This window comes from Silurus aristotelis (assembly GCF_946808225.1).
Source record: "Silurus aristotelis genome assembly, chromosome: 14".
NCBI classification, from domain to species: domain Eukaryota; kingdom Metazoa; phylum Chordata; class Actinopteri; order Siluriformes; family Siluridae; genus Silurus; species Silurus aristotelis.
Genome location: NC_139587.1, coordinates 16,849,263 through 16,875,667, shown reverse-complemented (window position 1 = coordinate 16,875,667; position 26,405 = coordinate 16,849,263). Strand labels below are relative to the sequence as shown.

The 26,405-nt window shown below is 39.2% G+C and overlaps 1 protein-coding gene across 5 annotated transcripts in view; it reads left to right on the top strand.

Annotated features, from left to right (window-relative positions):
- The window catches only part of tenm2a (teneurin transmembrane protein 2a), a 295,269-nt gene that overhangs the window by 60,214 nt on the left and 208,650 nt on the right, over positions 1 to 26,405 (top strand). For all 5 annotated transcript variants that reach the window (XM_083561554.1, XM_083561553.1, XM_083561551.1 and 2 more), the window contains exon 2: positions 10,502 to 10,774. In XM_083561554.1, coding sequence (XP_083417680.1) covers positions 10,558 to 10,774 — 217 coding nt within the window. In that variant the 5' untranslated portion in view covers positions 10,502 to 10,557. The remainder of the gene's footprint in view (positions 1 to 10,501; positions 10,775 to 26,405) is intronic.

Genomic DNA, 26,405 nt, shown 5'->3' with positions numbered 1-26,405 from the left:
ATATTCTTCAGTGTATAATCTAGATGCTACAGTGTTCAAAAGACGCATGCACATCTGTTTCCCAGTATAGGACCAGATTACACTGATCGGGGACAAATGAAAGTCCCTGTAGTGTCCACCTCCTTCTAATAGCTAAGGGTCAAATGCTTTTACACTCATGCAGTCCGGCCGCTTTCAAGGTCCCAGTCAAGGTTAAACTCCCATTGTCATCATTTCCTGCTGCGCTTAGAGCCAGACAGAAAAATAGGACATCGCATCGTGTGGTCCGCAGAAAATGTGACTAGGAGTCACATTTTTGTAAACAGTTCATTGAATATTTGATTTCTACATTTTTTATGGAGAAACAAGACAAATGAGTGGATATTTGCCTTTTTTTATTTATTTTTTTTTTGATGAAAAAGTAATTGATTTTAGTGTGTACTGAAAACTACAATTTGTTGTAATAAAATGCATCAAAAAACCAATGTACACAGACATCTGTACCATAGAAAACGATTTCTTTTGTTAAATTAGGCATCCTTTTATCTTATCTTTTTCGTCTGCAGCTCTCTTCATTTTCTTAGAACTTGTGCTATTGAAGTGCGAACCAGTGTGGTCTGATTTGGGGGAAGGCCTGCAGTTCTTTCCCATTTTTCACAGATGGATAGGGAATCATTCTCACTTACCCTTCATTTAATCCTGATTCCGCTCCTTCCCGAAGATGCTTGTTTTAATGATACTAAATCTACCATGCTTAATTCGACCAGTGAACTATATCATTAAAGCTGGAACTGAATTTCTATTGGTGCCTGGAGCAAGTCTTGGTCCAGTGGCAACTAGCAGAGAGAGAGAGAGAGAGAGAGAGATAGACAGTAACAACTAAAACATTTCTATACAGATCTATAGCGCATGCTCGTCAGCCTCTGTGACTGGCTTTTGTATGAAGTGTAGCTATGTAATGTAATTGAGAGCAACCTGTAGCATCTCCAACAAAATATGTTATAGTTTGTTTTTATTTGCTTTATTAAAGCGTCCAAACAGCAGCTTCTTGTTCACTGTGGAATGTAGATGCCGATGTGGAACTGAGAAGCAGAGGTTGGGTCCAGAGACTCACAGGGGGTCGTAAACCATATGCCACGGGGCTTTGTGGTGTTTCGAATTACGTGTTATTTCATTACAGCGCTGGATATGACATCATTTTCAAAGCGTCCTTCCAAGTTTGGTCACGTGAATCGAATCCTGACCACTAAATAACGAGTTATAAGTAACGTCTGCTTGGAGTTTATCGCTTCCAGCAGTGGTCACTTTGATTTGTATACATCATGTGGGTAACAAAAACTTTATAGCTCTGATAAATAGTCCAAATATTGTTTGTACACGTAGCAGGCCTACTATTTGAACAGCTTGATCATGTTCATAAAATGAACCTTTGCCGAGTTTGGACTGTGGAATTTGTTTTACAGGGAAGCGGTGAAGCACATTTTGAGTTCATTTCGAAAGGTGAACTACTGTGCTTACTTTCACACTCTCATAATATCCAATTGCATATCCAGGTGGATATTTATACTTTGATGACCTTTATGATACAGATAAGGTTTAGCATTTAAAGCCAGCGCCTCGCTCTGCCTTAGACATTATTTCAGTCGCAGACTTTGTTCTTGGAATTGATGTCACGAGTGCGGAGCGACTTAGTCTCACAGGAACACTAGGCTTTTTGGCAAATGGTGCTTTAAAATTTTTTTATAAAAAATCACCTGTTGACCAAATGACCTGCTCTATTTCTTCCAGTGCCCATGAGGCACTTATTAACGTCTGCACGAGCCAATTAAAGCAGGAGAAGACCCCAGTTTTTTTTAAAGAACGAATTACTTTTTTGGATTAATTCAACTCTAATGAATTTCTATTGGATTTCTGATTTCGCAGCAAGATCCATTTGTTACTTTTGTCACGTGACATCTGTACACACCCTAATCTTGTATTGTATCCAGTTAAGATGACAAAGAGCTATGTCCTTTTCACCTGAGGAAGGTTAGATACGAGCTGACTTCCTCTTGGCATCGGCGCTGACATTTTTTGGTGGTTGGCATTTAATCAACGAAGTGGGGACAAAGAACCTGATCACAGTTGTCATTTACCCCCAGGGGGACAGGGGTTTAAATACCGCTGCAATATCACTGTAGTGGGCTGTGTGCTCCTAAAGCTTTAACAAAAAAAATTATCTGTTCGGAAAAGTCATAACGAGCTGTCACGCGTCATCTCTGTCAGGAAGCTAATTACTCGGCATCACCAATTTCTGCGCTAGCATTTATTGCAAATTTGAATACTTCACCTAGCAGATGGTAAGAATGTCAAGCAGTGACACTGATTTATTTATCTTTACCCTTTTCCCCGGGGCGAGCCTGTCAGCGCTGTATTGTTTTAATAATGCTGCGTTCCATGCTGATTCGTCCGGATTTTTGCCGCTGCTACCACCTGAAGGTCGTAACACCTTCACGTCTCCATAATCCCACCAGTGCTGAAATCCCCGCAGCTATTCGACTTTTTATTATTTCTTTATTTCTTTATTTTTTTGCGTCAAGGTTGCACTCAGAGCTTGGGGCTGTGACCGTGTCTGCGTTTAAAGCGCAACCCCGTACACCTTCATCTGCTTCATTGTCGCAGGCATCAGCCTCGTTATCCTGTCTCGACTCCGGAACGTTCCCACCCAGCCTCGACACGTGCTCTCGCGCTGAAGTTTAAAGGCGAGAAAACACTGTCGGCTCTGTTATGTCAGGAAGAGCTTGAGCGATACTATTTTTAAGCCTATTTAAATCAGCAGGAAATCAATCTCCTTCTGTTTCGTGAACTCGTCCGTGTCAAGGCACTGACATGCAGGTCTGGTGTAGTTTCTGGCGTAATCTTTACAGGTGTCACAAACCTTTTCCTATGGGACCTGATTTGATCACATTTGTCTCGGTCTGTTTTCTGCAATAGTGGCTGCTCTTTTAATTACTGTGTGTAGTTGCATCATGGTCCTTGCACAGTGTCATTCTGTGACAGCTGGTTTCAGATCATCAGCATGTCAGCATGGAACATTTGACTTCCTCAAATCCCTTTCTTCTCAGGCAGATTACGGAGTTCATAGCTCGGGATGAATATGGATTTTGAGATTAGTCGAAAAAAAAAAAAAAAAGCTACTCTTGCAGTACTCTTTTTGTAAGGAAAGGAAAAGAAGCCAAATGGAGCCAGATATATTTGTTTAGTTTTTTAAAATCCTAATGTGTGTTGTTTATTTTTTTTCTCTTAGTATGGTTTAAGCAGGTGACCACATCGAGCTAAAACACCAAAACAGCTCCAACAATGTAGAAATGTGATGCATTGTGTAAATTGTAAACAGATGATACGCAGTGCACACACTCTTGATAAAAAAAATAAAAATAAATGCCCAAAATTTTAGGAATCTAATAAAATTCGAAACAAATGGTTGGTCAGGAAATTAGCCGAAATTAAACAAATGCTGTCAATTTCTCCATTCATTCAGTTTTGACTAATGGCTTGTAAAAAAAAAAAATTCAATTGCACATCCTGCCAAGTGACTATTTCACATCACATTTAAATCGTTATCCTAATTACACCTTTGCACGTTGATTTGTTGTTAAGACCGTTAAATGCTTCATATTTTGCCAGTTTGGAATTTTGGCCCAAATAATTTAAGCCTCATTGATTTGAATTATTATTTATATAATAATTAAAGAAATCATTGTAGAATAATTTAAATAATTATTTATATAAGTACCCAGTAATTACCCATTCGTATGTGCATTGTACTATGGGCTATGGCGTAGCCAAAAAAACGTAATCTACTTACATGCACTTGGGTCTGTTTTTATTTTGCATTGGTGTATTTCTAAGACAATAAATAAAAGAGATTAATGTGGACATTCAGCCCTACACGCCCCTCAGTCAGGGCAATTTATGCACCGAGTTTGAAGCGTTCAGCTCAGGCCAAATCACTGACGACTCAGATATGTTGTATAATATGATGCAGAACGGATGTATTTGCTGTGTATCGTAATGTCTATTTGAACAATATGTGACACAGAGCAGATTCTCTGGGGAGCTGTCAGCAGGTATGAGAGAGACAGAGAGAGTAGAGAGATAGATGAAGCCTAATCACACTGTAGAGCTGGTTATGGCTTGGCACTTCTCTTTGTTTGGACTCAAAATGGCTGCCTTGTTCCAGCTGAAGGAGTGCCATGGCCAGACACTGCCCCATCGACTGCAACTCCATATTGGGTTTGATTAATGACCCCTTGCCCGGGAGAGGATTCACTCATTAAAATCTCAATCGAAGGCCACACAATGCTTCAGTGTTCCACCTCTGCTCACCAACAATGTGTGACACAAATTTCACATTTGTGCTTGTGGTCTAAGACAGAGGGAAGGAGGGTAATTAATATCAGATGTAAGAATGGCAGCAGATGAGCACGCTGGCAAATAACCCGTCTTGTAGTCCTCTCCGTGCTGGAAAGACACCTACCACCCTCTATTTTTTTCCTCTCGAAAGGCGAGTGAGCAGTTTGTCCCAGTAGGACGCAATTAGGCATTAGTTGCCTTAGTGTTTTTTTTTTTTTTTTTTCTTTTTTCTCTGTGTGTGTGTGCAGTCTGGACAGCTAATTCCTCTTAAGATAAATCTCTGTGTCCTCCCTGCTAAAATTAATGCACAAGCCTTTGCTCCTGTGCTTCTGATGCTAGATAACGTGCAAACAGAAAGTGCAGCAAAAAAAAAGTGGGGGAAAAAAGGATTATATTTACATGTACATATACAATATTTTTGGTTTAATAAGAGCGTTGAATTGTAATGAATTCCATAAATGACATATTTTTTTGCTTTATCGGCATGTTACAAGAAGCGAGACGTAAGTTCGATATTGCATTATGAATTAGGGAAAAAATCCGTCTAGTGGTTGTTTTTAGCAACAAACATCATTGTAATAAGATCATGTGTGTGGAGGACTGGGATTATTCACATGGTCAAAGCCAGACATCATCTGTTTATTATATATCTGAAAACCAGGGGGTAATGTACTGTATGTGTTTCACTCATTCACAGTTGTAGCATTCTGGTTATTCGCAAATTGTTTTAATATTTCATTCTGCCTCACCTACTTCTACCTTTAAACCTGACCTACTTATGTAAAAGCAAGTACGGGTTTACAGTACACAGGAACCGTGTAACACGCTCTCACTTTGTTTTATCAGCCTCATCCGCATCATCCTCACTTTCATCACCTGAGCTCAGTCACTCACCACATGCAAACACGAATCTCATCATCGACTCTTTATTCAACCGAGCTCTAATTGCTCTTACATCAGTGGGGAAATAATCACTGATTCATTCAATCTGTTCACCTCTGTTGACTAAATTTCTTTTGTTAATGCTCCTTTAACAGGCCATTTAAACACGAGACACGAGTGTCCGCTCTCATCAGTACAGAGTGTACAGAGAACTGCTCTTCTCTCTTTGGTGATTCACAAAATAAATTGCTTCAGCTTATATTCATTTCTCCCAAACCTCGATCATGTACAAAAAAAAAAGCACAATATTTGCTCTTATAAAAACCTTCACCCTTCTTGAAAGATGTTCCAGTAGATTTTAAAGTGTGGAGATTTGTGCTCATTCAGCTACAAGGGCGCTAGTTCAGTTCAATACAGTTTTATTTGTAGAGTACTTTTAACAAGTGGACATTGTCCCAAAGCAGCTTTACAGAGAAAAACGGGTTGTACAATTCCAATCGATAATTGCTGAAAAATGATGAAATGATACGAGGAAGGAGAGAGGAACCGAGCGCAGTTAGATGTTGTCTTCATGGAAACAAACATGTGCATTATCATGCTGGAACCTGTTTGGGTCTTCGAGTTTCAGTGAAGGGAAAATGTTATGCCTCCATTTTTGTGGAGGCATAACTCCAACAGTTTGGGGAAGAACTACATATGGCTGGAAAAGTTCGTAGTCCAAATACTTTTGCTCATATAGTGGATGTTTATACTGGCTTAAAGCTTTCGGTAGAAAAATGTTTGGAGCCCATCACAAGTGTTTACCATTTAACTTAAAATTATAAGTGAGACGATTTCGAAACAGCAAATTAATATCATCAGACGTGTTTATTTGACACCTCTTTCGTGTCAAAAAAAACAAAAAACGAGTGTCTACTTTGTCTACTGTCATAGTCAGTGTGTCGACTAATACAAGATTCTATTGTGCTGTTCAGTGAAAGCGATCTGTGCTGGAGCCAAAACTGTGTAAACAGACAATAAAAAGTGTTGTCTTTGCCTGCTGTAGAACCTTCATCTCAAGCCAAAATATACGTTATCATTAAAGAGGGACCAGAGCAAAGCCGGCAGCCAAAACATATCAGTGGGATAATTCAGAGCGTTAACCTCAAAAGCATATCCATCACGAGTAGCAAAATAGTTTCTCATAGCAGGCAACATGTCAGCAAGGCTGTAATTTTACAGTGCCACAGAGGACCAACACCAAATTGTTTATTCTTAAGCTCTGCAGTTTGTGATAACAGGCTTTGTATGCTGATTGATATATTATTCAAATTCAGTTCAAATTCAGGTTTAGAATTATATGGTGTACGCAGGCCCACATGCAGGGAATAAAGTGAGCTCAGACAAAATCCTTTTTTTTTTTTGCTGCTTGAATTGCGGCCGATGTGCTGGGAGCCACGGACGCGGTTATGGGTTGTTAATTTGCCCATTATTATATTAGATGACTCAGGTAATAGGTGTTTTTGAGCTGGTCTGATTGTAGAAGTGGATGTTTGGAGGTTATTCAGTACAGCGAACTAGAGAGCTTGACTCAGAGACTTTGCACCCTGGTTAGGTTTGTTCCTGATTATTTTTCGTTACGCGTTTGTAACGTCAAGACGTCTGGAGAGGAACAGAACACAGGCGCAACAGGCATCTGTCTCGACATCACTCAGGACTAATATCGAGAACTAAGTGTTTTTTTTTTTTTTTTTTTTTTTTTTTATACATAGACTTTTTTTATACAAGACTTTTTGAAAATACAAATGAAATTGCATTTGCATCTGTTAGCAGCTTCTCGTTTCGTTTTTTTTTTTGTTTTTGACCCGGAACAAAAGGTTGCTCATCTCTTTTGTGTCCGGCTGCTTCTCCTCAAAATTTCCTCCCTCTCTATTCGCTGAACTGCATCTCACCATGCAGGGGATGTGACCGCACTGAAAACACTTTGCCTGTTGTATTACTATTGTAAAACACGTTACGTTGCTCGCACTGTTGCCACAACCAAACATTAATAATGACACTGACATTAGACCTTATTTGTGAAGCCGGATTCGAATAGATTTGTTTGTGAATTGAAAGTGGGAAATTTTGTATTCATGAATTTCCTTTGTTTGGAAAAATGTGCGTCTCCATTCTCGTGCTCCTGAGCATGTGTAAATTTATGCCGGAGTAGACTAATTAAAATGAGACTCGATCAACTTCAAATCATACGACTTGCATTGATTACTGCACCGTTACACGTGGATTATTTCCGATTTGAGTTCAAATGACTGATTAATATTATGTTATTACAGTTAAATTACAGCAGCCTTTGGGAAAACTCACGATCATGCGAATTTACTAGAACAGCGAGAATGAGAATACCATTAGTACTATTGGTGAAAACCACTTGCTTTTTGACACTGGCCATAATTCAAGAATATACAAAAAAAATTTTACACAAAACCATACTTCCAGAACGATAAAATAAACGATTTAATGCGGACACAGAAACTGTGGCATAGAGGACGTGCGACTCTATCATTAACCAGTGCCTCAGCTAATAGAAGATGTAGAACTGGCTGATTATTATTCATATTTTACATTATAAAATCATTTTATTGCAATAGATGTGAAAAAAACTTAAAGAATGTAAGTTGTTTGTATTCCTTGAAGAATCTTACTATCAGATATATGAAGGGATACTGGGTTAGTTTTTGTGTGTGTGTGTGTGTGTGTGTGTGTGTGTGTGTGTGTGTGTGTGAGCACATGCGTTCCTCATGCCAGAAGCCAGTAACCATTAACCTTGAGCTCAATGATTGATCTGCTGTCCTAAATTTCACCATCTCTCCCTCCCTCACGCTGGCTCTCCTGTCCCGTTCTCCCGGGCTGGTTCAGCGGAATGGGAGAGCATGCAGGACTGCTCCAGTTCGCTCCCACCCCTAGGCTCTGTCTTTTCTTCCTCTGTCTGGAGTGGATCGGAGAAGTGACCTGGTTACGCTGTCGTTTGGGTGTGTGCTGATTTGGTTTTCCCGTAAGCCATCTCACATCATCTTACCGCCTGGTCACCGCGTTTTCGCCGTTTCTCCACTCAAGCACCCTCAGCACTCACAAAGGCCCAGCATGTCATCACACTCCTTTCAACTGGAGTTTAAAAAGACCCCTTGGCTTCAACATGTGAGCGCTCCTGACACCACTGCCCCGCAGACACACGGCTTACTCGCCTAGTTTATCTCATTTGAAGACACCCCAGTATAGTCCAGTGTATTCATGTGTGTTTTTTTTTTTTTTTTTTTTGCGGCTTTTTTATTTCACGTTCGTTACCGAAATGATATTTGCGTAGAATAATTAGTGGCTTTGTTTACGAACGCCATTTTTCATGCCTTAATGACATCTTTTACACATTGTCAGCAGTTAATCAATGGCCGCTGCCAGCAGATCTCAAACTGACCTTGGAGTATTCCCGTAATGAATCTTTATTAAAAGCATCATCTGCTGCATTGTGTTGAGTACAATCTGCTTTCTCTCTCTCTCTCTCTCTCTCTCTCTCTCTCTCTCTCTCTCTCTCTCTCTCTCTCTGACTCGCATAACAACTCCGTGTACAGTAAGTGATTATTGATAATTGAATGCGGTGACTTTTTAATGCACCATACATTATAAAAATTTTTTATTATATAAATATTTGAGACCCGGCACCATTTTACTGTTTTTAGGTCAAATCCTTTTTTGTGCTCTTTTCTATTAACAGCACAACATAATCACAAGCAACAGTAGCATGCAATTTTGGTGATATGTATTCTCATTGTTTTTTTTTTTCACCTTGTTGTGCTTCTGCTTTGCTTTCGGTGCTAGTAAAACCCTGTCTGTGGTTCCAGTCGTGATGCACTGTAGTACTGGAACAGGGGCAGTTTTGCTGGCTGAGAGATGTGACTTGTCTTTGGTGGGAAAGTGCGAAAAGGTTTGAGATCAAACGCTGGCTCTGGAATCAACTCCATGTTGTCTGTTGAAAATGGGTTTTGGACAGGCAGAGCTGCTTTGAAACACACATTGAGTATACAAGCTAGAAAGGATGACACATCCACACAGTGTGAAGAATCAAGATATGGTACAGGATGCATTCTTGGGTTGGCTGCCATTTATTCATAGTCACATTATCCTGGTTAGGCTCATGGTGGATGACCCTATCTCAGGAGGTAGGGGGTGGGAATACACCGTAGATGGGACAGCAGTCTATGGCAGAGCCCCATGCATACACATTCACACACTCTTATTTACACCTAGTGGCCATTTCATTTCTTCAAGTTGCTAAATACAGGAAGAACATGCAAAACTGTACACAGACACTAACTTAGGCTCAGTTTTAAACCAGCAACCTTAAAGGTGTGGAAGTTGTGTTTTGTCTGTTTACATAAAAACTGAAGCGTATTTTGTTTAGTTCTAAAATCAGTAATGAATCAGATTTTCTGTTCAATCCCACAGGGCAAGTTCACTTCGAAGTGGTCTGAGAGCACTCCTGTTTTTCAGGTGGTTTCGATTCGTTGTTTTGATCTGCCTCCAAGCACAATTGCACTTCTGACCTGCTGAAATCAACCTCATCGGGGAAATAAACACACCTGGGCTCTATTCGGATGGATTCAAGCGCGCGTTTCATATATGAATGCACCCTTAGATAAAGATAATTCTCACTGAGATCAGATCTCAGTTTAAATCTGTTAAAGGTTCTGTGCTAAGAATAGTGTGTGTCTGTGAGCGTGTGGGTCTGTGTGCGCAATTGTGTGGGTTCGCACCACCTGTCATGCCTTAAGCTCTACTGGTGTAGTTCAAGTTGCTTTTAATTATTGTCTGATTACTGTCAGCACTGGAGTTCTTCATAGTTTATGGCTTCGGTGGACGTATGCATGTCTGACATTTTGTCAATAACACATCATAGCTGCCCCCAGGTATATCAGGGGCAATGCGTAAGTGTGGCCATTAGATTAGCATGGTGAGAATGTGACGGTTGTGCTGCAACCCCTTTTGTCTATAGTGTAGTATCCTCATAATGAACGAGAGACACGAAAAGTGTGTAAATCATTTCCTCGTTTTGGCTGCAAATCCCTTGTTAGCATCAAGCCCTAACTCCCAGCACGTGAATCCCCTCTGTTAAAAGAGCAATCCCACTGACTTTCAGTAGTTTAGTACTATGGTGATGTTCTTCTGCCAGGTTTTTTTGTATACAGCATTCATGGTTTTCATGTTCCCCATGTAGGTGAAGGAGTCGACTACTTGCTTGGAACTTCACCTCTAGAAGTGGCTACTGTAGCCATGGACCTGAAGGAGCGCAGACACCGCTCTCTGACCCGCAACCGTTGTGCCAAAGAGCTCCAGTTCACCACTTCGACTCTGGATGTGCCCACTCAGAAATCGTACAGCTCCAGTGAGACTCTCAAGGCCTTCGAGCACGAGGCCCGTCTGCCTTATGGAGGCTGTGTGACTGACTTAGTACACCACGAAGCAGATGAATACACCAGACAAGGAATGGGTAAGTTTATCCTGCACACATGCAAGTGCATTATGTGAAAGTGAATGCCACTATCTCTGTCTGAATGATGCTGTATTTCTTTTACCTTACGTCCTACCACTGGAAAAAAGGAAAAGAAACCAGAGATGGAAATGTCAGTCTTATCCGCATATTGTGTGAATTCCAGCTCTGACAGTTAATAATTGGTCTCAGATAGAGATGTGTAACTGTTTTCTTGTTATCCTATTTGGTTTTTTTTATATTTGTACCAACCTTTCTGACATATTTAAATGGTTTTAATACTCAACACTGATCAGGCAGTTACTAAGGATGCATGTTTTTTTTTTTTTTGTTTGTCTCGTAAGCTTTCTAAAATTTGAAATAGACCACCATCTAGTCATAACTGTATTTAGATTTGGTTAGAACACTTTATGCCAATGTTTTTGGTCACATCTCTCGTTTTCTGTGCATAAATGCTTGGCTTATAGCTCAGTCACACAAAGAACAACAACTTGATTTGATATAATGAATCGCAATAGCAAACATTTTACCATGTTACCATTAAAGGCCACTTGTTGGTAAGGCAATTGTTTAATGCTGCTTTTACATGAATAGTAACACTGAATACTTCTGTGTATAATACACACTTTTGTCTCTGTTAGTTTACTTTTTTTTACTTTCAGGTTAATCAGGACATATTTGGTACCTGAAAGGTGGTTACACGTAGCACACTGCATTATTACTAATTGTTGAAACATAATTGTATATTAAAACTTTATATTATGTTAATTTTGAGGTCTTTATTTGATTGATAATAGGGGTGTAACGGCACTGGTATTTGTATCGAACCATTTCATTACAGGGCTTTCGCTTTGGTTAATTGATGTTAAGTGGTGGGCCGCAAGTCGGTTAGTGTAACCAGTGCGCTCTGTTTCAGTGCGTGCGCATGCGCGTGTAGGCGTGTGTGTGTGCGTGTGTGTGTGTGAGAGCGCACCTATTAGACTCACCCGCCACAGGACCCTCTTGCTGCTCATTTCGTCTGGCTCCGCCCTCCACATCGCAAACTGGCGCTTCCCCGTGCACCAACTGTCACATCTGCATATCGAGAGAGTGAAGGAACGAATTAATTTATGAATAAATAAATTGAATGAATAAATTACTCTCTCGTGTGTTTTTTAAATTCAGACATTTGTTCAAGTATGCTGAAATAAGTAGAAGAGTAGAACATATATTTAGAAAATTAAATATTAAATGTAAAGAACGTGCGCGCGCGCACACACACACAGTATACACATCTGTATTACCCAAATGCGGTCTAACTAATGTAAACTATTTCATTAAATTTTTTCCATTTATTTAATTGCGTTTAAAAGTGTATAACAAGTGTAAACTGTTATTGTTCACAAGTACCAATAATAATAACCAAAATAAATAAAAAATTACAAGCAATGTTATGCTTTGTATTTCTCCCCCTAACTACTGCAATTGAACCGAAGCGTGACTTAAAAATCGAGGTACGTAACGAAGCGTGAATTTTGGTCTCGTTACACCCCTAATTGATAATAATAACTATTATGATCAAAAACATGACTGTTTTGAGTGAAAAAAATTAGTAAACTGTAACGAATGCATGAAAAGAAACTGCAGCAAAGTTTGCTCTTTTTTTTTTTTTTTTTACTATTTTGCGCATCCACATTTGCTGATAACGTAGTGAAGGCTGACGGCAATCCTGCCCAAATCTGTGGAGAGATGTACTGCCATTTGCATTTACAGATGGTTTCTTCAGATCCACTTTGCTCATGTGGTTGACCATCTTTACCTTCTGCTTTATGATTACTCAAAGGTATTCCATGTGATTTGTTCACGTGACATACATGGCCAGGTGATGCTTCTCTGGCTTTGTGTTTGAAAACTCTCGAATCTATTTTGCAGTGTGATCAAGATCATTGTCTCATTCGAATATTTCCCTGCCAAGCGTCTGAGAGAATCATCACGGAACTCCTCTTTTCATTTAGTATTTTGAACACACTAGCATTCACGATGCCATCAGTAAAGGTCATCTCTCCTACGCCCGTTGAATTCATGCGACCGCACATTAGCAGATTTCCTCCTCTATGTTTCACATTTGGCATTTCACAGCGACTGTGATGGTCCTGACCAGGTCCACGCCAAACAAGCCGAACTCCATCTGATCCAGACTCATTTATCTTTGTTTCATCTGACGAGAGAATGTGCCGCCAATATTCATCAGGCTTCTTTTCATGTACTTTGGCCAACCTCAGTTTAGCAGTTTCCTTTTGATTTGTTACACATTTTCTTCTTAATAAGGGCTGTCCAGAGAGATGTCTTGTAATGTTTTGCTCACTGTTTGGACACTCAGATGGCAATTTTATGGCAAAATCCTGTAGATGTCACACTGGGTGCATCGTTATTTTTTTTTGAAGATCTACAACTCACTGGTTGTGTGGTTGTTCTGATACTTCCTGATGACCACAGAAACCATTTTCTGTCTATGCGAAGTGTACCAATCTGGTTCCTTAAAGTGTTCCTCTCCATTTGGGACAAACCTCTGATGATTACAGCTTGATTTGCATTCATATGTTGGATACAATCTGGTAAACAGGCAGCCAACCAACCATATATACTTATACACATTTACTCAATGTATATATATGAGTCTGTAATTTTAGTATGATTCAGCATAAATCCTTTTAAATTATTTGTCAAAAATAATTTATAGACATTTTAATATGCAAGAATTTTCAATTACATTACAATTTAGTTATGTGGAATCACTTATTTGTTATACTGTATATAAAGAATGTATTACAATGGCAGGTTATCTGAGTGTGGATAAAAAAAATGTTTTAAAAAACTTATTAAAATTAAGTTAAAAATTAATCAGTGACATAAAAGTAAAAAATATTAATAATTACAATATGCCAGTTGCATTAAGTGTGACTCCTTATAATAACTGTGAATGTGTATTTATTTTGGAATTAACCAATCACATTTATTTTGATAATCAGGTAGGTATCATGTTACTTTATCAATGAACGTATTCAGAATAACCACAAATAAAGGCCAAATATTCCTATAGGTTTTTCTCTACATTCTTGGAGTCATTTGACTGATAAAGCCATAGTCTGTAAACAGCACACAAAGCAGGCATGGTATCTCACTAGCTAAAGCATCGATATAAAAAAATTTCCAAAACATTAGATGTACCATGAAACAATGTAAAGGCCCTCATCATCAAATAAAGCACCACAGAGACATCACCAAGAACAGGACAGCAATCTGAAAGGACAAGACAAAACCTACCAGGGAGGCTGCCAGGGGAGATATGGTAACATTAAAGGACACAGGAATATGTGTACAGCAAGTACTGATTACACTCTGCACATGGCAATCTTTGATTACAACCTTACAGCATGGCAATAACCCAATGCATACATACAAATCAGCAAAGAAATCGCTTCATCAAAAGATTTTAACCTGAATCCAACTGAAATTCTTTTGGAGATTCCTTTACACCTCGATTGATCGAGAACAAGGCTGACCAATGTTACCCACAATAGGCCGGTGCGGGTGCACGTGATCATTCCAGACAAGCAGGAGTCACACCTGATTAAAAATAATGAACTTTTAATTTCATAGGACTATCAGGTGTGGCTCGTGCTCGGATAAGATGAAAACCTGCAAACACACGAGGCCCTTTGTGGATAAGACTGGACCACTTTCTCTCTTTCTTTAACTTGAATATTTAAATGTTGCAATTTCACACTGATGGTATTGATCATCCATTTTTTTAACATTATAAAAACCTGCCATTTTAACAGGGTTCTGTGGACTTTTCATATGCAGCACATTGTGTGTGTTTGTGTTGTGTGTGTGTGATCTCAGTCCTTATTAATTAACTTAAGTCTTTAATTTGATTATCAATTGAGAATAAATACATTTACAGCTTTATAAATAGCTGTGAAAAAGTCTAGTCTCTTCCCAGGCACAGCTCACACCTTTTTTAGTATTGGCAAAACATGTTTACTTCATGGCAGCAACTTAAAGTTAAAGAAACAATTTAATAATAAATACAATTAATTATAATATAATATATAAATGATAATAAATGATAATAAATTGATGAATAAAAAATTGTATGAAGATGATTGTCTTCAAGAAATTGCTTAGAATAGATGGAATTGGGAGATCACAAATCCCAGGACTGATGCCAGGCTTCTTTAGATTAATACATTTGGATAATTTGGATTATTTGGATAAAACATTTCACAAAACAAACAATGATTTTAACAGCTTACCAAGGTACTCTTTGTAATCCAAGTATTCATGAATTTGAATATATCTGGTGCCCTGAACAGCAGCCGAACCCACATCCTAGCGTGTTCAATAGTGAAGGTGTAAAAGCATGCACTGACAGCAGGCTTGTTCCACCATTCTTGTAATGTTAGCTCACTGTTGCTAATCTCTGAGATCTGTGCTCCTGCATGCTACAGGAAAGGCATGTAAGCCAATCTCTGTACACACTCTTGAGTTACAGTAGACACCTTTCATTGAACCTTGTGCTGCTCTGAATATGTCACCTGTTTATCAGACTGCTCTCCTACTCGATGCCACTGATTAGCTGTCACCTGTTACTTTGCCTCACCTCTCATTTAGAGCTGTGTTTCAATCACAGGACAATCATGACTTTGGTTTAGTTTAATTTAGTTCACTCTCTAGTTACACACCTGTACCTGTGTACCTATATTAGGATATAATATAAACTGGAGATTTAAAAAAAACAACAACAAAAAAACAGACATCCGTGAAAACAGGCTTTTCAGTAGATAGCAGATAATCTTATATATTACACTGTCTAGAAAAAAAAATAAAATTGTGGGCACCTGACCATACCTGATGGTATGTGCTTATATTCTGCTTTCTTACATCCCATTCCACTTTTCTGGGAAAATGTTCCACTAGATTTTGGGGTGTACTTGTGGAGAATTGTGCTTATTCAACCTGAAGGGTGTTCGTAAAGTCAGGTACTGATGTAGGTGATGTGAGGAGGCCTGGGCTGCAGTTTATCCCAAAGGTGTCCAATAGGGTTGATCTCAGAGCTTTATAGCAGAGCTTTATAGCACTCAAGATCTTTCACTCCAAAACATGTGAACCATATATCCACGAGCTTGCATTATGCACAGGGCCATTGTCAAGCTGGAGCAGGTTTGGGTCTTTTTTTTTATTCAAAGGGAAAAATGTAATGCCACCACATTGAAAGACATCCTGTACTATTGTGTCCATCCAAATTTGTGGTAACATTTTTAGGAAGAACCACAGGTGGCTGGAAAAGTCTGTGTCTCAATACCTTTGTCCATATATTGTATATCGATGTTTATACAGAATTAATTGTTACATTTATTTTAAACAGAGACAATCTGGTTTTATACATTTGTTACAATTCAAACTGAATATATTGAATATAGTTCTTTTTAGTATTAAATCTATGGTCAGTGTAAAATCTTACATCCGTGTGTACTTTTAATAAGGGATATAAATCAAGTAGATTTCATTCACTTCAGTCATTATTTGTAAACATATATAATAAATGTACATCATATCATAATAGCTTATAAACTACCGGTAACATATACTATTAAGACAAAAGTATTGCGACACCTGACATTTCCAGTCATTTGTAGTAGTGCTGCAGCTATTGGTTATTTTAGTAATCGAGTATTCTACTGATTATTTCATCGATTGATCGAGAGATCAAATAAGAAGTACTTTTTCTTTATCAAAGAGCAATACGAAACATACAAGAGAATATAAGACAGGTCTCTTAAAATGAACAAGCAATGTGTTTCCTTTTTTAGAAAATTTATATAGAACTCTGACCTCAATCCCATGTTGCATTTATGTTGTTAACTTAATTTTGTTAAGTTTCAGCCTAACTTCTTGGAAGCCTTTGTGGCAACTTTTTAAATACCACCTCATCCTTATATAATATATTTTCTCATATCTTCTCTTACTTCTTTGTTTTATTATACTTTCTTATATTTTATACTTATACTGTAGACACTTTTACTTAATGCACAATTTCTGAGTTTTCATTACACTGCAGGTTGTATTCTGCAGATACTGTAACTATGATTGTGGCATAAAAATCTCGAATCTTGACTCTTTTGTAAGAGGCAAAACTGAGTAGACATGAAGGTAACTTGGGACAAGAGTCCATACACATAAAATAAAAGTAAAATCTAAACACTGCATTCTTTGTTTTAGTTTGAAATGATCCCAAACTTTGGAAACATTTCGTTGTTTTCTTTGGCCTGATTCTTCTGCTCGCCCTTCGCTGTTTTCTCCCCGTCCCTAGATTTTTCATCCTGCAGCGTCTTGTGTGTTTATCTTTGGTGCGTCAGTAATAAAGGTCCGTGGGGAAACACAATGCTCCGTGTGAAGTTAGATGAAATAAACGAGGCGTCGAGGCAAATACTTTGTATTTGTATAACTTTTTTTATTCAAATTACCCAAGTTACTCGAGGAATCATTTCAGCCCTAACCAAGAGTGAACTAGGAGACCCAAATCTGTTCCAGCATGACAATACCCCCTGTGCATAAAGTGAGCTTCAAGAAGATATGATTTACAGGGCTTGGAGTGGAAGATCTTGAGTGGACTGTTCTAGAACTTAGACCTAAACCTTACTGAACACCTTTGGGATGAATTGAAAATCTGACTGCACCCCAGGCCTCCTCACCTACATCATTAACTGACTTTACGAACACCCTTAAAGCTGAATAAGCACAAATGTCTGAATTTTAATGAAACCTCTTCCCAGAAGAGTCGAGGTTATTCTAACATCATGGTGTCTAAATGTGGAATGGGATGTGTAAAAAGCAAATTGTCAGGTATCTCATGAAGCAAAATTTCTTTTGTGAGCTTGTAGTGCAATTGTGTAAATACTTGTTATTGAGTATTTCTTTTGAGTATTGTTAATACTGAGCAACTGTATATATGCATTTAATTATATCCAAGAAAAAAACATTTCTCCTTATAGTTTTATTCAGGCCTTCAGACATGTGTAAGAGTTCTTTCTTCTATGTCGAGCCAATAACTGTCTGCTATATACCAGTTAAATAAAATCCATTCATTTTAGTTTAGCATCCAAGCAAGTGCACGAGTGATGAAACTATCAGGAATCGGGCAGATTTTATGCGTCAGAACAGCTAAAAAGGTTGGGCGATTTTAACACGCCTTAGGATCTGCTGGTTGTCAGGTGTCTGCTGCTTTAAAATAGACAAAAATAAAGTTGTTTCTCTGACACATCTTAGCTTCCCCTGTCTGAGCTGCCGGGACCGATAAAGCCGTGAATGTCTTCACTTTTGAAACAAGTCTAGAACTTGGTAAATATTGCAAAGCTGCAGTGATTAAATTTTGTTTTCAAGTTACTTTTCATATAACAACGTGATGGAAATTCATTTAATAATGTATTTATTTTTTACTTTTTACTTGCCATGCACGCTCATTTAAAGCATCGTTTTTTTCTTCTATTTTGCTGGATATTTCTTTTGAATATAGCTTTTTTTTTATATTAATATATTTTTTGGTCACAAGTTGACAAAATCATTTAGAAGAAAACTTTTTTTCTATGCAATTTATACAAAAATGTGAAAAAAGATTACAAATATATATTTTTCTGTCTTTAGTGTTTTAAGTTTCTGACATTCCTATGTGCATTAATGCTTGTGGAAGATGATTTTCTTTCTTCTTTAATTTTTTTTTACAGGCGAATCCTTTTTTATTGACTTGCTAGGTTTTCTTTTTACTGCGTTCAGAACCAGGAATCGCTCCAGTGAAGTGAACAACCAGAGGGGGCACTGCCTCCTTATTCCATCTTAGGTTTTTTACTCTGAGTACCTTATGTTTTTTCTTCGTAGTGCATTTGATCACACTAATGAGGACAGTCAACCACTTTGCCTTGTGACAGAAGAAATAAAAGGAGCCTGAAGCTTTAGAGATGAATCAGAAGAAAAAAGCGAGTGAGTTGTGCGTTCAAAACGCAGTACAAACGAACACAGTGTCCTAATGAATCGCCTATAATTGATCCAGAGTCATAGCGTAAATAGGTCACGTAGAAAAAAAAAACGAGGTGCTATCCGGTTGTTAGACATCATTTGCCTCATCATGCATTGATCCACTTGACAGAAGTAGATTTCTCGTCAATAACCACGATCAGCGCTAAACCGTTTTCGCTGCAGATGGAGCACAGTCTTTTTCCCCTTCCTTTTTTCCTCACTGCATCTGATCAAAGTGTTCATGACAGATGACCCAGGGCTCAGCCAACTGAAAGTGATGCCGACTGCAATTTTTCCAGCACAGGGTGAATGGGACAAAGCTCTAGCAAAGGCATGTTCCAGGTGGATGAAATGGACTAGATGCAGGGATGAGAGAGGGAGGTGTTCATGGAGAGAGAGCAGGGGAGAGTAATCAGGCACAGAACTACAGGTTGTCAGCTTGATATATCTTTTTTTATCAGTCACTTGATGGTTCCGTAGCTCAGCCTCCACGGACACATCTGTAGGAAGTGTTGCCATGGGAGACTAACGGAGTGCAGAGACCATATGTAATGGCACTCAAAGGTCATGGGGAAGTGTCTCTTTGTCATATCCGGTAGACTCTGAGAAGCTGAATAGTACGTTTTCATGTTTCTTTAGATCTTTTTTTTTTTTTTTTTTACTTTTGATTTTGAATAAATATGCTGGCTACTGGTTCCTATCACACAAAAAAGAAGATGAAATTTCACACTGTATGTGAAGGCTGCAGGCTTGGAGAATCGTGTCCGTCACACCCATAAGTGCACCTTCCTCTTGCTGCAAAATTTGAAGCACATTATTACCTTGAGCTTTCAAACATTTGTCCACTAGGGGCCCAAACATTGTTTTATTTTAGAAAAGCACACAGTGGGGTCCATGAGGATATGCTTAAGTTTAAAATACGAACAGAGCCTTAACCTCAATCTTCTGAACAATTTTTGGATGAATTGTAACCCCAGCATCCCAGGCCTCCTCGCTGATGTCACTAATGCTCATGTGGCTGAATAAGCCACAGCCTGAATGCCCACAGGCAGCCTCCAAAATCTAATAAAAAGCTTTTATTAAAGTGTGAAGTTTTTAATAAGATTAAATGAGGAACTAAATCTAGAATGGGATGTTCATATAGTGCACACTCAATTAGTGTCCTTAAACTTTAGGCCATGTTGTGTACAAATAATCATTAACAGCATCTTTATTTTAACATCTGCAATTGAGGCCTCACAGGGCAACTGAACACAGTCTGGGAAAAGCATACATGAGACCAAGTGACTAGTCTTGCACAGACATTAATGCCATCCGACTCATCCTGATAGCAGAATGCTGTCTTGTACTTCTGGCTATGGATAACCATGGCACTGCTGGGATTTGAGCCACAGGACAAAAACGACTTCCTGTTATTGTCCAGCGGAATATATATTGACCTGGCCGCTTCTCTGCTGATATAGACGTGACAGACTTCCCCATACTCACTCTTCCACAGGTGCAAATGAAAATTGAACGTTGCATTCTCAGTTACATAGTTCCCAGTTCGCTCACACTCCAAACCCGCAAGAAAAAACCGAGGGTACTAAGTGGAAGGTGGTGGATCGAAGATATCTGCTGCCCCACAGATCAGAGGCATGTCTGGTCCTGCCGAAGCGTAGGCCCTCACTGGAGCCGCCTTCAGAGCAAGGGTAGACCCGGCATGGAACGCATCACGCTATGTTTAAAGTCTGCTGCACCGAGCTGTTCCTCTTAAGCGCTTTCCTCAGAACAATGCAGAATTTCATCTACGCTTCCTTGGATGCCAACCCTTATCAAAGTGGCTTTTATACATAACTTAATTCAGATGGAAGATTTATGATTGGGTTATCAATTTGAACCAGCTTTACCCATAATACCCAAAGTGTTGTTTTTTTATGTTTTATCAAACCATTGTTTCATTCCCGGAACGCGGATGCTTAATCTCATTTGATGTGATCCTGTGTTCACGTGCATCTCTGCTTGTGACACAGGTCAGAAAAGGCCCTAAACCATAATCAGTGTTAAGTTTGCTGGGAAAGCAACGAGATTTCCTTTAATTAAAAATGCCAGGAGCTGCTCTTATGGTATTTCTGTCTCAAGCTTCTCTTGAAAGCACTTAATCAAGGACCAGGTGCTTGACTTCACTTAGTCTTTCCCGTTTTCTTAATTTCTCCCCCCATTTTCCTTCTCAGAGTTGGAGTTTTGATGTGAAATTGGCTGTCACACATTCCATTCATTATTTTATTTTGATTCTGTGCTTTGTCTGTGCGTTGCAATAAATCCAGGCAGCCGGAGATCAAAGAGAGAACAAGGAAGCTGGACGGGTATAAAAAATAAATGACTCTAAGATTAAATGCACTCTCCCTGACACACATTCTCTCTCCCTTTCTGTCTTTTTCTTCTCCTTCCTGAGTTTTTCCAATTGCTTTTGTACCCAAGTTGAGTCAATACCAATTTTTCAATCGTGAAGGTGGCAGATGGTCATCACGTCTCGAGCAGACTAAGTGGAGAAGGATCATATGTCTGATCTTATGTATATAGAATTAAAAGGCATAATTTAGCACTTAACCTTCATATTACTTCAGCAACGCAGACATCCGGTTCTGCAGATAAAATATCTCTCTTCAGATTAACTTGCTGCAATTTCTGTATTTTTTATTTTTTTTGAACAACAGCAGAAGGCACTGAGGAAGCGTTCTACTCGCTGGGTCTCAGCAGAGGATGAAGTGTCTGATCCGGTGGAGCACGATTGCTATGTTTTGCCCACAAAGAGCACTTGCTGGGTTATTCAGTTGCCCTAGTGCTTACAGGATGTGTGGAAGGTGTTATCTCAGTCGTCAAAACGTTGGACTTCTGATCGGAATGTTTTCAAATCGCAGCACCACCAAGCTGCCACTGCTGGGTCCTTCAGTTTCCTCAGAATGAATGAGATGTTTGTAAGTTGCTCTGGATAAACGGATCTGCAATAAATGTAATAGTAAATGAAAGCCCTAGTGCTTACATAGGTTCCTGTTGAATATGAAGATTACAGACCAGCCAGGGGTTAATTTGTTAACCTTCTTGAAACACTATGGGGCCAGATAATAAGAGGATGATGCAGAAGTGGGAAGACAAACATATATAGGCTACTGATGAGCTGATACACTCCTACTGAGGCATCCGCATAACCTTTTTCTAACAATCTGACTCAATGCAATGCCTAATCATAGATGCCGTTTAATATACTACCCGTGTCATTGCTTTTTTTTCCCTCCAGTGGAAATAATTAGTTTGATTAAAGCCATTTGTTATAAGGCAGGGAGACTGAGCAGTAGTGAGTGCAGGCCCATTTGAAGGAACTTGCCCTTGGGTTCAATTACTATAAGGGGCTGCTGAGTGCAGGGTATTTAATACTTTGTCAAATCTATTCTGTCTCCTAAAATGGCGGCCTCTTTAGCAGGATTGCCTGGAGGGCTATTGCACAGGATCCGATAGAGACAGTGCACTCGATTCGAAATCTCGAAGATCCATTAGTGAATAAAAAAACGATAGAAAGTGCTTATCAAAAAGTTTGTGTTTTATTGTTGTGTGACGTTGAATGAATTATGCATGGTGATTAAGCGTACTAATGCGTAGGCTGTTAGAACATTTGGGTTAGAACGTCTGGGTTATCTTCACCTCGCCAAATGTCAAGTATTCTGCAGTTATTAAGCATCAAGCTTTTCATCTTTGCAGACGCCTTCCAGACACGTCTATGCCATGAGTTTACGTAAACATTACCTGAAGTAAGGTGGGTATTCAGAGGTGACACCGGTACCCGTAGAGTCAGATCTATTTTGGAGGCCCAATTAAAAGGTGTTGAGCGACCGTGTAGTGCAGGTGGCTCATCAGGGCTGGTGCATTTGACAGTGACAGGGCCGTGTTCTAGACATGCTTTTAACTCTAAGGCCCCGCTCTAATGTGGACCCTAATGATGTTCCATGTGTCTCGGGACCAGCGTGTTGTATGAAAGTTGGACACCCACCCCGGAGTGTTATTGCTTGCAATTAACACCTTGCCCTCCTGAGTCCAGTAGTGACAACACGCCACCCATAGTCCTGACATGTCCTGCTCAGGAAGAAAGTTCTCTGCAGTATGCGAGATGTGAGGTTCAGATGTAGAGTCCTTGGGGATTCAGCGGAGACTGTGCAGTCCGCAAGTTATTATCTTATAAATATCAGCGTCTGTGCATCTGTCAATGACAGTAAATCAGGGAATGTGCATCTCCATTACATGCAGCTGTAGCTGTCAGGAGTAGGTGATGAAGAACCCAAGTGGGGTCTCTGCTGAGATGTAATTGCAGAGTACTTGTTAGTAATTGTTGGATGGCAGACTAATGCTGACGGTGCTCATTGTGTGCTGTGTGCTCTGTGTGTGTGTGTGTGTGTGTGTGTGTGTGTGTGTGTGTGTGTGTGTGTGTGTGTGTGTGTGTGTGCATGCAGCAACTGTTTGACTTGTGGCTCTGGAAAAGGATCAGACTGTTAGGAGATCCAAACTGACACGTAAACAGCTGTATAATTTTATTAATGGAACCACAATCCCACAACAAAACAATTCTTTTCACAGCCTTACATCATGCTGGGAATCTCAGCAGTCTGACCATAATTTATTCCTTCCTTTGTATTCCTATCTCATTTTGACCCTTACATTCCATATAATATCTTTTACTAGTCACAACACACTATATTTTTTCTTTTTTTGGGCAGTCTGGGCATCCCTTTTTTCTAATGTGTTCAGAAAACTTTTAATTCCAATTTAAATTTGAATGCCATATAAAAGGAACCTAATGAAAGCTGGGAAATTTTTTAGATGAAAAAAACACTTTGTACAGCCAATGTCTGTGAGCAAGATTTATTCTCTCAACTTGCATGTCCAGTGGAGTTTATTAAATGTGTGATTTTGATGTTTAAAACGGTTACATGGTAGACCTTTACATTATCCAATCAGGATGCCTCTGAGCTCATATACTGTATGTTAAATAGAGTAATTAATGTTTAGCTGGCCTGATTCATAGCATGAGCAGCAGCTAAAAAAGATAGAGATGGCTAACGAGTGGTGGGAATTGGCAAATGAATAAAATTGGGTACAAATAGTGTAAAAATGGCATTGAAAAATAGTTTCTAGGCATGATGATAGACAGTAGACGAACAAAGTGGTTGAACAAAGTTCAAAATGAAAGTGAGGCTAATGATCAGTTAATCTGCAGAACAAAGCACTTGGACTTATAATGCTGTAACAAGGCAACACAACGGAGTGAAGGTGATTGTGAGCAGGTTATTCCAATCAGGAATCAAGTGTGAACGCGGATAGGTTCTTTGTGCTCGGCGCTCCAGTCACTGTACTATGGATTCCTGGTTGCCATAGTAACTTATCAACGGGTGGCGTATCGAACATTCCATTTTTGACAACAAATCAAGAGGCAAATTGTGTGCAAATTAATATACAGTAAAGTTGAATATTTTCTCAAATTAATAATGCCAATATGTGTGTGAATTAATGAGAAATCTGTGTGACTAAAGATCACAGGAAGTGGAAGCAATGTTGTCTCTAAATCTACTGCCTGCTGTAGTCCTTGAGGAATAACAAATGAGTTCGGCCACCAATAATCAAATGTAGCAGAAGAAATTCAACCTGGCTGTATATTCAGAAAGACCTCTGTCCTACACAAGCATTCAGGCATTTTAGCCCAGGCATTGTTTATGGGACACTGGCACTGGGAGGGAAAACTGGAAAAAAAAAAAGATCTGTGTTGAAGTTTCAGTTAGTTTCCATCAAAATTTCTGAATATACCTATACATTTTTTGAACCTCATGTCGATTGTAGGGAATTATTCATTTGCTACATGTTCCATCACTTCTCTTACTAGTCAATCACTCTTAATTGGAAATCATGAGATGCCCCGCTGAGCCAAAAACCAAGCCATGACTTCCATATACAATTTTTTTTAGTTTGTGTGTTGAATTTAGGTTCGTTCCAACACATATATTAGTCTTAGATGAAACCAGTTAGAAAGCAGACCAATGCACAAAGAAAAGGATGGTGTTATAGTGGAGGTAACAACTGTGTATGATCAAGGCGTAGTAACTACTTCAAAGCTGCATTACAGGTAGGCCTTAGATCCTTACTGGTGCCCCATAAGAAAGAAAAGTGCTCTCTTCAAGAGCAGCTATGTTTCTTCTCAGAGAATAAAAAGACAGCAATAACTCTCTATGAGCCAGACTGATGGAATTCATTTCTTATGTAAAAGTCGGTTGCTTTTGAAGTGTTTATGATGTGCTGCCCAAAAACTCCAGAGGATGTAGCCCACGAGAACATCCATGGGTTTATCTGCTGTTTTCTTATCACGCGATTGTAATGCTGCTCTGTGCCGAGACTTTTCTTCCATTCCATACACGTTGGAACACACGCTCATGCATCCACACACGCTCATGCATTTCCTCTTTTCTCGGAACGAACATTGCAATGTTTTGCTCTACAATTTGTCTTTCCAGCATCCATCCCATTCTAGTTTATTGGTACCAAAGGCAGTTCGCAGCTTTGAGGGGTGAAACTACTGTACACTCCAAATGTACTGTTTTATCACACTTGATTCCGTGATGAATATAGATTTTATACTGACATTCGCTGTTACCTTATGTTCCTAACAGCTTGCTCTGCTACAAATGCAAGTTCTGATTTTGAAATTGCAGTGTTTTTTAACGACACGCTTCCACAGTTCCTTAGCATTGCAGGGGGCCAGTTGGGCTTTTAGGCCTTTGTGAAGTGTACAAAGCTCCTAACAAATGAAGCAAATTGAACATGGACATTATCAGGCATTATCAATCAGCAGCAGGGCCTCAGGGGTTCCAGGTGGCTTGAGGGTTCCACTGATCTGTGACCAGATGCTAGCTCCTCCTCCCGCTGGAGCAGGTGCTATTTTATTCAATCCGATTGGCCAGTCTGCCTACCTCTCACAGTGTCTCCAAATGGCTCTTTAATGAGTCTGATGAAGCATAATGATGGGCAATTTCCACCCCTGGGGCCTACAATGAGCTTTACACAGGCTTCAAGGCTAAGCTGCGGTGGCACATTACCTCAGTGTGTGTTCCGGCTCCAGAGAAAGATGCCGTTGCAGGCGAGCATGACTAAACTGGCTCCATGGCTGTAAAATCAGGAGTCAAATGTATTTTAAAATACATTTGTTTTGATGCTGTTTGGGGAGTCGAGGCGCAATATAAACTATTAAGTTTCTATCGCAAAGATATGGCATATGAGGGATTTTTTTTTAAGACAATTTTAAACCAAGACAATAAAAAAAAAAAAAAAGGAATAGCTTAAGCAAATAAAGAAGACGCTTTTTTTTTTTTAGTAACTTCAATCTTTCTAAGGGAATTTTTTTTTTTTTTTTTGTAAGAGCACATAACTGTATTTGTGTTTGTCTGAGAGGGAATATATGGGTCAGATAATCCTGATAAGCCGTCCAGCAGACAGCCAACACGCTCTGATTAAAAACAAAAACCAGCTATAAGCAGTGTAATAACAAAGCCACGTCTGAAAA